Below are 16805 nucleotides of genomic sequence, written 5' to 3' on the forward strand. Positions count from 1 at the left end.
AAAAGCACCCATTTTCCAGGCCTCTAAGGACTGCAGAGCCCAGTTTAGGCAAGTGGAAGTTTGAGAAAGACTTGAAAAAAATGCATAGGAAATAGGTTGTTTTCATTGCTTGCTCCTTCTTTTATTTTTTAATATTTAAAAAAAAAAATTTTTTTTGCTTTTGTTTTTGCTCCTTCTTTTCTTGTCTTCCCTTTGTGGCCTCACCTTTCTACTCTGTGCTCTTGGGATGAATGTTTATTGCAATTCCTTGTTGTAATTTATATATGAAAATATTTGCATCAGGAATACAGATTCTTCTAGAATGAAAATTCTCTAAGGGCAGAGACTTTGTTTTGTCCACTCCCATATTCCTCCAAACCTAGAACAGTGCCTGGCACATGGAGGGTACATAATCAATAGTTGCTGAATGAATGAATGTTTATTGTGGGAAACTAGAAAATACATATAAGGAACATGAAAAAAATACCTCTTCAACAAATGAGAAGTCTCCTTTGATCCTAGCATATAGATAACCCAGTAAACCCATATTTTAGTAAATATCTTACTAGACACAAATGCATATCTATGTAAAGGTATAAAGAAACGTCTGAGAATGATAAGCACTAAATTCCAGATAGTGGTTGATTCCTGAGGGTGGAGGGAGGAAAGACGATGTGAATGAGAAAGAGTATATAGAGAGTTTCAACTGTACTGGCAATAATTTATTTCTTAAGCTAGAGGTTGAGTACATGGGTGTTTATTATATTATAGTCTTTGCATACCTGAATTCTGTTAAATCTTTTCATATTTTTAAATGTGTATGACGAACACAAAAGTGTACTTTAACAAAAGTGGAAGCATGCATACTGATCACTATTTTGTGGTTTTTCCTTTTTTTTTTTTTTTGGCCGCTCCGCTCGCTTGTGGGATCTTAGTTCCCTGACCAGGGATTGAACCTGGGCCATGGCAGTGAAAGTGCCAAGTCCTAACCACTGGACCACCAGGGAATTCCTTGATCACTATTTTGAATCCTGCCTTTTCTCACTTGTTTCTTATATGCACTTTATTGTACTAGAGATAGGTAAATTATTAGTAGTAAATTATTTCTATGTGGCACATCAACTTCATTCCATAGAATTACAGTATAATTTAGTTAACCACTTCCCTGTTTTGAAACATTCATTCAATAAATAATTTTGGGCACTCGGAGGCCAAGATATTTAGGTTGTTGCCACTTTTTTTTTTTTTACTGTTATAAATGTAATCCTTTATTAATGACCCAAAGGTCAAAGGGCTTGATTTTCTCTCACTGTGCGTGAGTAAAATGTAGGGAGGTAATATAGAGTAAGATGTGCTGACTACCTAAGAAGTATTTAATCAAAAAAAAAAAAAATCCACAGGAGAAGGAAAGGGCTATGGACTGAATGTTTGTGTTCCTCCAAAATTCTTATCTTGAAGCCTTAATCCCCAGTGTGATAATATTTGGAGGTGGGAGCCTTTGGGAAGTAATCAGGTGGAGTCCCCTTATAAAAAGAGAAAGAGGGCTCCCCTGGTGGCGCAGTGGTTGAGAGTCCGCCTGCCGATGCAGGGGACACGGGTTCGTGCCCCGGTCCGGGAGGATCCCACGTGCTGTGGAGCGGCTGGGCCCGTGAGCCATGGCCGCTGGGCCTGCGCGTCCGGAGCCTGTGCTCCGCAACGGGAGAGGCCCCAACAGTGAAAGGCCCGTGTACTGCAAAAAAAAAAAAAAAAAAAAAAAAAAAAAAAAAAAAAATGAGAAAGAGCCCAGAGCTCACTCTCTCTGTGCCATGTGAGGATACAACAAGAAGGCAGCCATCTGCAAACCAGAAAGAGGGCCCTCACCAGACACTGAAACTGCTGGTACTTTGATCCTGAGGCTCTCAGTCTTCAGAACTGTGAGAAACTGATGTTTGTTGTTTAAGGCAAAAAACAAACAAACAAACAAAAAGCCAACACATTATTCTCTTCCCCTGCCATGTACACAGAAAGGTTGAGATTTCTCCATACAGTGTGACATGCATGGACCCAGAAGCCACTTGGGATAGCCTTAGCGAAGGTGTTGATTTCCTAGGGGAGAGCCTATGCTATGTACAAAGGTCAGATTTTTTTTTCTTTGTTTGGATCTAACTTCTGTTCCCCCATAAGAAAGGAGAAAGGGCAGGCAACAATGAGTGTGTTCCTCACAACACTGAAACACTGAATTCAGACAAACCCAGCCTGAGCCTTTGAACTGAATTGAGCAAGTTTTTAATCAACAACTGACTTGACTTTCTTTTTCTACTTACCTGATGATTGAACTACTGATCAGTTGAGGCTGCTCCTTTGAGCAGGTGATAACGTGAGCTGCAATCATTATCCCAGCTGATTTGAATCATGTTCTGTATCCTAGCTAGTAAGGAAATGACTCAGGATGAGCTGTAAGTTGAAGAGATCTATGAAAAAGGCCTTTCTCTGTACCGTAGACATAAAGCATAACTTTTGTTTCTGAATTTGATCACTTTGGATGTACTTTCAGGCATGGCGTATGCTCTACTAGCTGCTGTTCCTGTTGGATATGGTATCTACTCTGCTTTTTTTCCTATCCTGACATACTTTATCTTCGGAACATCAAGACACATCTCAGTTGGTAATTATAAGCATATACAATTCTATTTGTTCACATTTAACATGTTTGGGCTATATTATGTGTGTTCTGCTTCCATATGTTTGTTAATGTTTTCTAGGGAGATAGGGCCTCAGTGCTTTACCCGCTTTTCCTATTCAATGATGCAATGGTTCTTAAGTGTAAAGTGTAAGCTTTATACTTAATCCCCTTCTTTTTTAATGAAGAGGAGAAAATTGAAAGATTGTTAAAAAATTGTAGCCTACCATCAAATTTTAGCATGTTTTGCTTTTCAAAAATATAATACATTTGACTCTCTATTTAGAAAGTGTTCTAAAATTAAAAATGACAAGGGAAAAAATATCTTCAAGAGGTCTTCGAACCTGCTGTTTTACTAGATTAACTTAGCTTTTACTAAATTATGTTCGTCAAATACATTGTCTTATTAAAGAGCATACTTATTTTAAGTCACTAATATTGGAAGACTGGCAAAATCGTGCCAAAACAATTTAGAAACTGAGTTTGGCTGTCCTTCTTGGTATGGCCCAAAATAGAGTTATTTCCTGAACTTCCTAAAATTTGAATTTTCTTCTGCTAAAATGTTCTAGTAAATGAGTGTTTTAATGCTATTTTGCAACGTTGACATTTACACTTGAGATAACTTTCGCCTACATCCATCTGCTGGCTAGACATGTCTACCTGGGCAATCCTTTTGAAACAAATGCAGCCATCTACTACTATATCCCATATCCTTATCCTTCGTTGTATTTCCCCCAGTATCTGGCATATTGCCTTGTCTATAAAAGGAGATCAGAATGACGTTATTGACTAAAATAACTTTCTCACCTGGGAGAGTAGATCAGTATCAAATGCATGACGAGATGAGGAACACAGAAGCTGATTTTTTTCTCTTTGGTGTTCTATACATTTAGACACTCCGGGTTACTGGATTTTGGTACTGAGTCCTCCCAGCTGTTAAAGCCTTCCATGATCAAAGGATAGGACCATCATCATCATGGATAAAAACATCAGTAGTGAATGGAGCAGCTGCTGAAAGAAAAGTACTTTTGAAATGTAGAATCTTACAGACTGGCATTTGATATGAAAAAGTTTGTCTTGGAAAGAGAAAAAGAGAAACTCTCCTCCCTTTGCTATGTCTTTAACCTAATTTTGATCAGGTGATATTGATCAAGGTCCTTATCTCCACAGAGATCAGGACGTTGGATGCTCTAGGAAATGAACTTACATGGAATAAAAATAAGATGGAACAAGTAATGACTCAGCTAGTATGCCATTTGTGCCAGGAAGCCTTTCTTGACAACTCCTCCCTCCACCCCCCACGTCCCCACCCATATACGTGAAGATCACAGATAGGTTAGACACCCTTCCTGTGTACTTACAAAGCAGCCTGAAAGCTGTATTACAGTGACCCACCTACATGTCTCTCTTGCTCATTTCTGGGTCATGAATGCATTGAAGCATGTACTTTTTAGCTTTTTTTTTGTGAACATACAGTATTTCCCAATCACAGCTAATTACTTCACACATCTTTCTAATCCTACGTAGACATGTTGAGCCTAAACATTTGCAATTAATAATATTAAAAACTTTTTTATGGAGGTATAGTTGATTTACAAGTGATTAATAATTATTCATTGATAAGAGACTTTTTTTCCCCAGGACCTTTCCCAGTGGTCAGTTTAATGGTGGGATCTGTTGTTCTGAGCTTGGCCCCCGACGAACACTTTCTCGTGTCCAGCAGTAATGGAACTACACTGAATACCACCATGATAGACTCTGCAGCTAGAGATGCAGCAAGAGTATTGATTGCGAGCACCCTTACTCTTTTGGTTGGAATCATACAGGTAATGGGCTTACAAGGAATATACAGATTGGCATGATTTGTATTTGCAAGAATTAACTGTAAAGCATGTGGACTTAGAGATTCATTTAAAAGCAAAACAAATCAATTTACCGACCCCTCGCGGTTATTCTTTAAGTTATATTGTTTTAGGTCAGATGCTAAAATAGTCAGTGAGCCCCCACTTATTAAGGCTCACTTAATCATCAAAGTCAGAGACAGAAAAAAAAAAAAAAGACAGAAGAACATGTGTGATTCAAATGAGAATAAGAGAAGGGAAATGTGCCAGAACCCATAGAGAGAAAAAAAATGTTCTGGTGAGCAGAGCCATGGAAACTGCAAGTCACAGAAATAAGCTACATGAATTTTTCTTTTCTTATTACATATCTAGAAATACTTTAAGGTTCGTACTACACATGGTTTTCAAATTTAGAGTGGTGGAGGAGAGAGGGCATTAAGAAATTCAGATTTCTTTCCTACAAGTCTTTTTGTGTTATCGGCAGGCTACCAGTTTTAATTGGTGTTAAGTTTAATTCATTAATAGTTCAAAAGGGTTGATCCTTCTCCCAGGCAAACATTTAATTTTTCCTTCCTTCTTCTTATTCTAGTTGATATTTGGAAGTTTGCAGATTGGATTCATAGTGAGGTACCTGGCAGATCCTTTGGTTGGTGGATTCACAACAGCTGCTGCCTTCCAAGTGTTGGTCTCACAGCTAAAGATTGTCCTCAATGTTTCAACCAAAAACTATAATGGAATTCTCTCCATTATCTATGTAAGTGCTGCTTCTTAATCCAGGGATGGCTCACTTTTCCTCTTGAACTTGAGTCTGGAGAGTGCACATTCCTCCATGCCATACTTTGGGAGCCACTGAAAACATTCTTCTCTGAAAGAAGCAGTAGAATCAGGGGTAGCATTGAAAAAGGCAGATGTTGAAAAACATTGTTCTCAGTTGATCAAAATGGTTTCAGAAGTATCATTGCCCTTAAAAATATTAACGAAAACAAAGTGCTACAGTGAAGACTGGCCTGGGAGGTAGCAGACTTGAACCCCATTCTCACCTTTGCCTCTGCTAAGCTAAGTGACCTTGGACACATGGTGTAGGACAGTGGCTGAAAGCTCTGGATGAACGGGATTCATATCCTGATCCCATTATTTATTATCTGCATGATAAGAAATGAATGGATGAATGGGATTCATATCCTGATCCCATTATTTATTATCTGCAAGATAAGAAATGAATGGATGAACGGGATGCATATCCTGGATGAACGGAATGAATGGGATTCATATCCTGACCCTAGTATTTATTATCTGCACTATGACATGAGCAAATCACCATGCCTCAGCTTCCTTCTCCGCAAAATGCAGTTGGTAGTAATATCTACCAATTAAGTTGAATAAGGATATATGAGAAGCACTTGGCCTAGGGGCTGGCATATAACAAGTACTCAAAAAAAAGTGTTATTTTGAAATTATTATTCACATCTCAAGGCTTCTTTTCTGTTTTATTTATAAAGTGAAATGATTGGAGATGTATCTCTAAAGCCCTTTTTAACTGTGAGAGTCCATAAAACGCATAATGTAAATGTCTCAGCAATTATAGACGAAGAGGAACAGTAGATTCAGAGATGATTCAACATGCAAAAGAGATGCAAAAGAAGGATGTAGATCACACTAATTAGATTTAAAAGTTCTTGGATCTAAATGTATGTTCTATATAAAGCATGTTATCAATGCTTGAAAAATGGTGGTAATAGTAACATGATGTCACCCTAGCTTGGGGAGAATGATACAAGGCAAATACAATGTGCCAGCGTTAAGAATGAGTTTGAGTCCTTTAATGACCCATGTATTAGCTTCTAAAATGATGTAAGGCCATGCATACATATCTAAAAATTAGTGAGGTGGACAGGAATTTGCTCAGGTTCACAGCAGTGCCATAATCCCACATTACTCTCTCCATTCAACAGACATACCGAGTGCCTATTCCAGGCCAGATACTGTGCTAGGCAGTGGGACTAGGTAGAGGAGGCAGTTTAACATAGTGATTAAGATCATAGACTTTGTTTTGTTTTGTTTTGTTTTGTTGCGGTACGCGGGCCTCTCACTGTTGTGGCCTCTCCCGTTGCGGAGCACAGGCTCCAGACGCGCAGGCTCAGCGGCCATGGCCCACGGGCCCAGCCTCTCTGTGGCATGTGGGATCTTCCTGGACTGGGGCATGAACCCGTGTTCGCTGCATTGGCAGGCGGACTCTCAACCACTGCGCCACCAGGGAAGCCCCAAGATCATAAACTTTGAACTTCAATAGACTTGAGTTGGAGTGTTGGTTCCACCACCTATGACCCATGTGATTCTGGGCATGTCATATTTAACTTTTCTAAGCCTCAATGTTCTCAGCTGTAAAATGGGAGTAATGAGAGTAGCTTCTTGTTAGCATTCTGAGGATTAAAAATGAAAATTTGTGTAAAGCACTTAGTACAATACTAGGCTCATAGTAAGAATTCAGTTCATTACTGTTATTTTCATTATCATGATGATCAGACCTCATGGAACTTACTGTTCACTTCCCAAGGACCCAGCCTATTAGTAGCTGTTTTTTCATTCATCATTATTTCTGTCATTGTTGATTTTTTTCCTACCAAGACCTTGGTTTGCTTTGAGACCTTCTGACTGCCTTTTTCTGAGAGGCTGTTTCACTTTTGCAGTCCCTACACACCATATTTTTTGTTGCTTTCCTACTTTCTCTATCAACTGTTCATTCATTTATTCCTTCATTGTCATCCATTCATCTTTTCAATAAGTATTTATTGAAACCTGCCACGTGCCAGGCACTGTTCACTCCCTGTACAAACCCACTTACTCCTGAATCCACCAAGACACCCCGACTGAGTGTGCTGGCCTCCTCGTGTGAGCATTGCTAGGCCTGCATCCTCACAGATCACAGGAGGCCTAGGCCGATGGGTGACCTGGGTCCCTGGCCACTGCTGGACTTCTGCACACAGGGGACAGAAATAGCCCTTCTGGTCTTCTAGGGCTATGTTTAAGATGAAGCTTGCTGCAAATCACCCCACTTTCAACAGAGACCAAAGTAAGCAGGAAACACTAGAACAAGGTCAAAAATAGTTTTTAAACTATTATGTGACTTATGTCCTGTTGAACATTATTCTTGAAGCCTCAGGTTAGAATGTGTTACAGAATTCTGCAAGCAATTCCTCCCAGGCCAGCCAAGTTGGATAAAGATACTTCAATCATTCTTGTGTGAGGCTGAATATAAGCTTGCTCCTCTGGAAAAAAAAAAAAAAAAGAATCAGCAGGTCTGGAAATAATTGCATAAGGGTTGAATGAGCCACTCAGTACCTGAACAGAGAATTCTGCTTATGATATTACCAGTTGCGAATATTCGTGAAAGAATCCTTCAACACATGCAGGGCAGCTGTGGATTCCTCCAGGAAAGACTGTAAGATTGTTGTAAGATGCTGTCCCTGGAATGTAGTTAACATCCCTTTTGTTATAAGCTTGTGCTCTGGATCGCCTGCCTGCTCCTCCCTCCAAAAAAAAAAAAAAAAAAAAAAAAAGGAAATAATGAATACAAGTAATGGGAGGAGGAAATATTGGGAAAGAAAGAAAAATATAAACTTGTTTACAAATGCCAGGGATGCTGGGTACAAGAGGCAGAAAGGAAAATTGGCAGAATTCAGAACTAGTAATACTCAAGTTACCAGGTAACTACTCAATCATGTAAGTAAATCACACAGTCCATTTCCAAGTGGTTATGTTTTCCTACCGTTCACTCTGAATGGTTTGTCTCAATAGACAAGGGAAGCCTTTCTGCTTGCTGACTAAATTGACGTTACCTCCCCATTTCTTCCCCTAATGAGGAGGAAGACCACATGGAAAAGTCCTGCCCAGATGGTGAGAGTTTTGAAAGCTACCACTAAGCTCGATCAGATTCATTACTTCGAATCTATTGCAGTATGTAAAAATGAAGCCATTATAAAAGGAAAGTAACATTTTAAGGGTTGATCTTATATATGCAACAGAAGTTCTGGTAGGAGGAAATGCCTGACAGCAAGGGCTGATTATGAGGGATTTGTTATATTCATAGAGACAAGATGGATTAAAATAAATTTGGCACCAGAAGTTAATCAGTGAATTTCCTCATATGTAATATCAGGTATAATTTTTAACTTAAGGCTTCATATACCCAGAAGGAAGAAATTCTGTAAATGAAATGATTCTAAAATTCTCCAAGCGTGGTAGGAAATATAGTAAAATATTACCCATTCTGAAAAGTTTCATTATCTTGATTTGAACTGGTCAGAATACTAGGCTGAAATATGGAATCATAAGTATATCCATATTTTAAACACATTTTAGTAAGTATTTTATTTTATTTTTATTTATTTATTTTTTTGTGGTACGCGGGCCTCCCACTGCTGTGGCCTCTCCCGTTGCGGAGCACAGGCTCTGGACACACAGGCCCAGCGGCCACGGCCCACGGGCCCGGCTGCTCCGCGGCACGTGGGATCCTCCCGGACCAGGGCTCGAACCCGCGTCCCCTGCACTGGCAGGCGGACTCCCAACCACTGCGCCACCAGGGAAGCCCTAAGTATTTTAATAGTAAACTAAATTAGAATTACTTTACAGTGCTTTCGTAAACTCTCATTTCTGTATCTTTGAGTACAATCTGACTACTTCAGTTTATATGGGTGAATTTTATTTCCACATAGGTTAAGCTTTCTATTGTAGAACTCTTCATAAGAGATTCTGAATAAAATCAACTATACTCCAGTATAAAATAAAAATTAAAAAAAAAAGATTCTGAATAACTACTCAGTATAGGCAATTAATATATTCATATGCCTTGTTTGATGCAATTGTGTAATATAAACTGATTTTGGTTTTTGCAACTCATATTACATTTTTAATACACCACAGGTGCTTTTTCTTCAAAGGTCTAAGTGACTCTCATAGATTACATGGCAATCCTGTAGTGATCACTTTTGTAAGGTGAAAGTTTTTAGGATTGGGATAGGTATTCTGATTGTTCTTAAGTTTGAATATTTCCATCTTGCATTGAGAGTAAACCTTTATTGTATAGACAATTAATTGAAGTATTATATCTAGCTCATGAATTAATCAGGGTCATCATCAGAAAATTGATTATATAAAGGGCCAGACAGCAATACCTTCAAGACTCTGAGTTGTATAGGGCTGTTAACTGCTATGGTAAATGCCTTAAATTCTTGAGTTGTTGTGTCCGCTTGTGGGAGTAGTTTTTTTTTTGTTTTTTGTTTTTTTTTCCTTTTTCACCCTGCTATCACTTGCGTCATCTTGTTACTATCAATATCTGCCTCTAGCAATTTTTACTGACTCTGGAAAGCAGACAAAGTAAATGTGCTAGTGTTGTGTTTAAAGCAAGGGCAAAAATAGTGAAAGTCCAAGAGGCTTCCTACAAGTCAGATTCTCGAACTCTTGTTCAAGCACTTGGTGACATGTATTTTACTTGCACAGAAGCTTCTCCTCTCATTCCCTTACTCTTGAATGTTTTCCAAAGAGGTGGAGGTTGCTGGCAAGATGACTCGTACATTACTCAGTGAGCACTATACCTAACTGTTACCAGATTGTTGTTATAATTATTTTAAGTAATATTTTATCTTCATATAAAAATATATCTAGAAAAGGACTCATTCAAAGAAAGGTAACCTTCACTGGGAGATTAGTCGTCTCGAAGAATTGAGGAATACCTTCTAAAGTCATGCCTTCTACAGGACTGAAGTTCCTATAACAAAGATATTAGTGTTCTCCTCCGGGATTCTTCCTTGCTAATCTCCCTTGATTCCCAGAAACCTCCTATTTACAAAACAAAACTAGTTTTTCTTGAGCTGTCTTGTCTGTCCACTTGGAAAGAGTTAGTTTTATTTAAGTCACCTTAGTTCAAGTTTGAACTAAGTACCAAATTAATTTCCAAAAATGTATAATTGACCTATATATCAATTCAGTAGCTTTTCTTTGCCATAAAGAATGGATCAGTCTGTATGTATCTACGTAAGAAGAATTTTAAGGATTTTTATTCTCACATGTATCATTCAGGTTTAGTGAAGAGCTTTACCTAAAATATTGGTTAACTGGGACTTTTGGTTTATCAGTTTTTAATCTCAATAATACATATCAACATGGTGAAAATTAGGTCACTTAATAGCACCTGTAAAACCACTTAAGGTATAAACTTTTAAAGCTTTTCTGCAAGCAAAAGGCAGTATATAATGATATATTTTCTTTTAAAAGATCTCATTCTTATTGTAAAAAATACAGATAAGCAAAAATAAGAAAGCAGAAATCACCCATACTTTTATCACTTCAAGTTAACCATCATTAATAACTTGGTATATATATTGCAAAGATTGGATGTCAGTGGTCTGTATATTAACCAACACATTTTTATAATTTTACATGAAATTCTTAAGTGCTCTTTGATGATGATATGATTTTTTCATACGGGAAGTATATAAAAAAATTTTTTTTTACAGACTCTAATTGAGATTTTTCAAAATATTGGTAACACTAATCTTGCTGATTTCATTGCTGGATTACTCACCATTATCATCTGTATGGCAGTTAAGGAATTAAATGATCGATTTAAACACAAAATCCCAGTCCCTATTCCTATAGAAGTGATTGTGGTAAGTAGAATGTATAATTAGAAAATTCAGCATTAATTAGTTTGATAAGAAAGGAATTGTTAAAACAAATGGACTTTTTTTTTAACCTCTTTTGTTTTATTTCAGACAATAATAGCTACTGCCATTTCATATGGAGTTGACCTGGAAAAAAACTATAACGCTGGCATTGTTAAGTCCATCCCAAGTGGGTGAGTATGGAGTTCCTCTTAGGCAATACTAATATATTGTCAGTACTTTCTGTTTAAATGACACTTAAGCTTCATTTCATTGGTCTTATTTGTGTGTGATCTTAAAGAAATATCCATTTGTGCAAACTATCAGATAAACAGTACGGGTGTAGATGAAGATCAAGCCATTTGTTTAAAAGCGACCCGCATATGCTCTCTCTTTTTCTTTTTTTTTTTTCCTTTTGCGGTATGCGGGCCTCTCACTGTTGTGGCCTCTCCCGTGGTGGAGCACAGGCTCCGGACGCACAGGCTCAGCGGCCATGGCTCACGGGCCCAGCTGCTCCGCGGCATGTGGGATCTTCCCGGACCGGGGCACGAACCTGTGTCCCCTGCATCGGCAGGCGGACTCTCAACCACTGTGCCACCAGGGAAGCCCTCTCTTTTTCTTTATGTTCTTAAAACGTGGCAGGACATGCACTTTTAACGCCAGATTCCTGATTTAAACTCACATATACAATTACAGTATACTATACATAGTGTAGAATCATGGTTAGCAACATTTATTGTACTGAGAACAATCTGCTTAAGGAAAAAGGGACATCTGGCCTAAATTCTCCTCCATTTAGTTTAATCCATCTTAGATAATAATTATATCATTTGTGCCTATAAATAAAATGCATTATCTCTAAGGGAGGTTTGATATATTTGATAGTTTGATGAATTAAAAGAGTAAAGAACTAAGGTTCTTGGTCTACTTCTGTCACCATCTAGTCCTGTGGCCCTGGCAGGTTCTCCTATGACACAAAGAGAATGATAAACCACCGAAACCTCAACTTGAACTTGCTGTAAAGCACCAATGAGATGGCTCATAAAGTGCAAAGTGGACCAAGGGCCCTACAGTATAATTCGATCATATGACATTGAAAAAGAAACCCAGTTGTTTATTACACTTGTAGCATAAACTTATAGCATCTATGACTAGACTTGCTGTTAGATAACTAGTAAGTACTGGTTTCCCCTCCCTCAATAATAGCTGAGGGACCTGTAACAGTCTGTTTCTCAGGCTCTTAATAGAAACTCCTCAGGCCAGCTCAGTCCCGGGGCTTATTCCACAGGGAACTGCTGCCTTGCCATTGGGTTAATCTTATGATTTCTTCTAATCTGTTCAAAAAAAAAGAAAGAAAAAGAAAAATTACAGCTGGCTACATGGGGCTTAACTTACATATCATTCTTTCTGATGTTTCTCAAACTCACTTTTTTTTAAGAATCACATGAAGCCCTTGTTAACACAGATTCCTAGTTCCAACCCCGAACCTATGGAATCAGGCTTTCCAGAGGAGGGGCCTGGGAATTAATATTTTTCAAACGGGCTTCACGTGATTCTAATGCTCAGGTAAGTTTGGGAAACTTTACATTAGAGGATCAGCATTTTGATAGTGAATCCTAATGCTGGTATAAATTTAGTGATAAAAAGATGCAGTGTTGGCTATTTGAGTTATGGCGTTTTCACCCTAACAGTTAGATTATTTGAGTAGTTATAAATAGCTACATAGAAGATATATTTCATGGGGCTTCCCTGGTGGCGCAGTGGTTGAGAGTCCGCCTGCCGATGCAGGGGACGCGGGTTCGTGTCCCAGTCCGGGAAGATCCCACATGCCGTGGAGCGGCTGGGCCCGTGAGCCATGGCCACCTAGCCTGCGCATCCGGAGCCTGTGCTCCGCAACGGGAGAGGCCACAACAGTGGGAGGCCCGTGTACCGCAAAAAAAATAAATAAAATAAAAATAAAATTATATATATATATATATATATATATATATATATATATATATATATATTTCATAGATCCCTGTTGTCAGGCTTCCTAGGGTGTAACTCTTAGAGGAGGTCCATAGCAAACGCCCTGTCCCATAAGTCCATGTTCCATTAATAGATTTAGGGAACTCATTTTTGCTACCCTAAGTCAGCAGTCCCCAGCCTTTTTGGCACCAGGGACCGGTGGCATGAAAGGCAATTTTTGCATGGACAGGGATGGGGGTCAGGTGGGGCGGGGGATGGTTCAGGCGGTAACACAAACGATGGAGAGCAACGGATGAAGCTTTGTTCGCTCGCCCGCCACTCATCTCTATACACAGGTACCGGTCCGTGGCCCAGGGGTTGGGGACGACTGCCCTCAGTGATCCTTTCTGACCCTATCCAGAGCTTTCCTGGCTGCTCTCCAGCTGAAAATGGATCTCTAGCCTCTTGCTCTTGGGTTAGTCAAGTTGCATCCTCTGACAGACCGCCTGGTGTGATTGGTCCGCTGACCTAACCTGCCTGGCCCCCGGGACTCAAAGCTCCTCCTCAAGGGCAGTGATCCCATTGGTCTCGTGCAACTTTTTGGTAGCACTGAAACAAGTCTAATAACGTTAACAAACCTGAAAAAGAAAGGGTGCTGTGGAGATTGGAAAAGGGCAAGGAAAGGAGAGAAAGGTGAGTGGGACGAGAGGAAGAGGAAAAAAGAGAAACACTGTGCTACCCACCTCTTCACCCCCTCCCCGCGTCAATCCCCCAATAAGGGAGTAAAAGCACGGCCGCCGCCGGCAGCTTCCTTTTGTCCCATTGAGGGCCAATGCCATATGTCAGTGTCGATCAGTGCCCAGTGACACTGTCCCCCAAACTGTGACCACTAGCCCTACTTCCCTACTCCCTTGCTTGGCCAAGTATACAATTTCTGCAAGTCCGGTCAGCTTCTGAGTGTCCCACTAGGATTCACCTAAACGAGGAGCCCTCATTCTCTCACTGACCCTTTTTCTTTTTTGCTGTTGTCTTTTGTTTTTTAATTTTTACTTTTTGGCCACACCGCACGGTATGTGGGATCTTAGTTCCCAGACCAGGGATCGAACCCGCACCCCCTGCACGGGAAGCCCGGAGTCCTAACAACTGGACTGCCAGGGAAGTCCCATCACTAACCTCTTTCTTAAGCAGAAGGCTCTAAGAGGGTCAGTCAGATCTTGTGACCCAGGAAGTCATCTAATATCTAACATTCATACCTGGACCTTCTAAATGACCTTGAGCAGATCATTTCACTTTTCTGGGCCTCAGTTCTGGTATCAACAAAAAGAGATGTAGATTCAACAGTTTCTAGGATATTAGATTAGGATATTAATTTGGATAATATTAGGATATTAGCTGGCTCTAGATTTCTATTGTTTTCTATAAGAATCTTATTTCTACTTTACTACTTCCCTCTAATTATAGGCGGAAAAAAATATAGTTTCCTATTAAAGGAACTTCAGGTGTGAGGTAGGTCAGGGAGATTGCCTTTTTTTTTTGTTTTTTGGCCAGGGACCTCTGGAATTACACCCTACAGATAGTAACCAAGATATAGGTACAAGAAAGGAATCCACCCCACCCCCCCGATTTTCACATTTGGGGAAAATTGCAGGCTTATAAACTTGTAGATTTATTTCTTTATACAGTTGGTAGAGTAGCTCTGGTTTTGTCAAACAGTAACTGTTTGATCCCGCACCTGTTGGGATGTCTTAATCATCGTGACTATGGAGCATTATGATAATTACATACATTTAATCTTTTTTGGACTTTTGGACTCAAGAAGATTTTAAATATCATGGCTCTTAGAATGGATTTTCCACTTAGCTCTTTTAGCATCTTACATTCTTTGTCTCTTTAACAGACCTGACCTCGCCTTGTACAGGGTAAATCTCATTTTATGGCTAGGATATCTTTTAAATTCAAAGACCTTTAAGATGAAATTCTGTAAGGAGAAACACTAATGTGTGAAATGGCACAGAATGGGATTGTATGGTATTAAAAAATCAGTAATGACAGGCTTATTCTTATCAGAGGGTAGATAAGGCCGCGTCTGTAGGCTCTCAAATAGGAGACAAAGGAATCAGCCAGTGAGATAGCACCAACTTCTGATTGAAACCTGTAAAAGCAGGTGCTACCACTTATGCATCTCACGTACCTCTTGCCCTCTTGGATCAAGTCCTTTCATTTCTGACTGGTGGCTGGGTTGATAGAGCATTTGGTGAGGTGGGGGAAGAGCATTATGGTCAAATTTTCACAGCATTTTTCATTTAAAAACTCACTAGGTTTTTGCCTCCGGTGATTCCATCTGTGAGTTTGTTTTCTGAGATGCTGACTGCATCATTTTCCATCGCTGTGGTCGCTTATGCCATCGCAGTGTCTGTAGGAAAAGTATACGCCATCAAGTATGATTACACCATCGATGGGAACCAGGTATGTTCACTCTTTTGCTGAACTGGTTTTGTAGGGCTGAAAATAAGAAGAAAACATAAATGGGAAAGATTTTTGTTGTCTGTTAAAGAAGGGATTTGTTTCTTCCACCCATCTTTATTGAGTTGGTTTCTCTCCTGTGTGTGCTAATTTGAAATTATTTTGAAATATACATGTTATATCACTTAATTAATTATTTATTTGTTTATTTATTTTTTGCGGTACGCGGGCCTCTCACTGTTGTGGCCTCTCCCATTGCGGAGCACAGGCTCCAAACACGCAGGCCCAGCGGCCATGGCTCACGGGCCCAGCCACTCCAAGGCATGTGGGATCCTCCCGGACCGGGGCACGAACCCATGTCCCCTGCATTGGCAGGCGGACTCTCAACCACTGTGCCACCAGGGAGGCCCTATATCACCAAATTTTTAAATATATTTTACTGTTTCTTTATCCATATTTTATTATATGTCTCTGAAAGATAAGCATGTAAAAAGCAATCGTGATACATCATCATATCTAAAAAACTAGCTGTAATTCCCTAATACCATCTAATATCCAGTCAGTTTTCAGGTATAACCACAATATTATTATCACAGCTAAAAAAATTAACAATAATTCCTTGATAATATCAACTATCTAGTCAGTTTTCAGATTATTTTAAAAGGTTTTTTTAAACAGTTGATTTGTCTGGTTAAGTATCCAAACAAGCTCCATGTGTAGTATTAGCTTGATACATCTCTTTTTTGCTTTACATTTTTTAACAAATTATTTTTTTGATTGGGGTATAATTGATGTACTGTATTATATAAGTTTCAGGTTTACAACATAGTGATTCACAAGCTTTAGAGCTTATACTCCATTTATAGTTCTTAGAAAATATTGGCTATATTCCCTGTACTGTATGCATCACTGTACTTTTTTAAAATTAATTTTTATTGGAGTATAGTTGCTTTACAATGTTGTGTTAGTTTCTACTATACAGCAAAATGAATCAGCTATATGTATACATATATCCCCTCTTTTTTGGATTTCCTTCCCATTTAGGTCACCACAGAGCACTGAGTAGAGTTCCCTGTGCTATACAGTCTGTTCTCGTTACTTGTCTATTTTACACATAGTATCAATAGTGTATATGCATCACTTTACATTTTAAGAGATAAGTTGAAGTAATCCTAATTTTTAAAAAGTTAATTCAGTTAGGTCATAAATAACATTTAAGCTTAACATATTAGATTGGAATAAGAATTCTTCATG

General features: G+C 39.1%; 1 protein-coding gene across 2 annotated transcripts in view; it reads left to right on the top strand.

Moving 5' to 3' along the window:
- Positions 1–2500: 2500 nt before the first annotated feature.
- The window catches only part of SLC26A4 (solute carrier family 26 member 4), a 41403-nt gene continuing 27098 nt past the window's right edge, over positions 2501–16805 (top strand). Inside the window, exons 1-5 of one of the 2 annotated variants that reach the window (XM_081244086.1) lie at positions 2501–2554; positions 4280–4464; positions 5069–5233; positions 11250–11332; positions 15407–15554. In XM_081244086.1, coding sequence (XP_081100212.1) covers positions 2515–2554; positions 4280–4464; positions 5069–5233; positions 11250–11332; positions 15407–15554 — 621 coding nt within the window. In that variant the 5' untranslated portion in view covers positions 2501–2514. Of the gene's footprint in view, positions 2624–4279; positions 4465–5068; positions 5234–11249; positions 11333–15406; positions 15555–16805 lie in introns of both variants that reach the window. The other variant, XM_081244085.1, reaches the window with a different exon arrangement.

The sequence above is a fragment of the Mesoplodon bidens genome (genome assembly GCF_964165515.1).
Source record: "Mesoplodon bidens genome assembly, chromosome: 9".
Lineage (NCBI taxonomy): Eukaryota > Metazoa > Chordata > Mammalia > Artiodactyla > Ziphiidae > Mesoplodon > Mesoplodon bidens.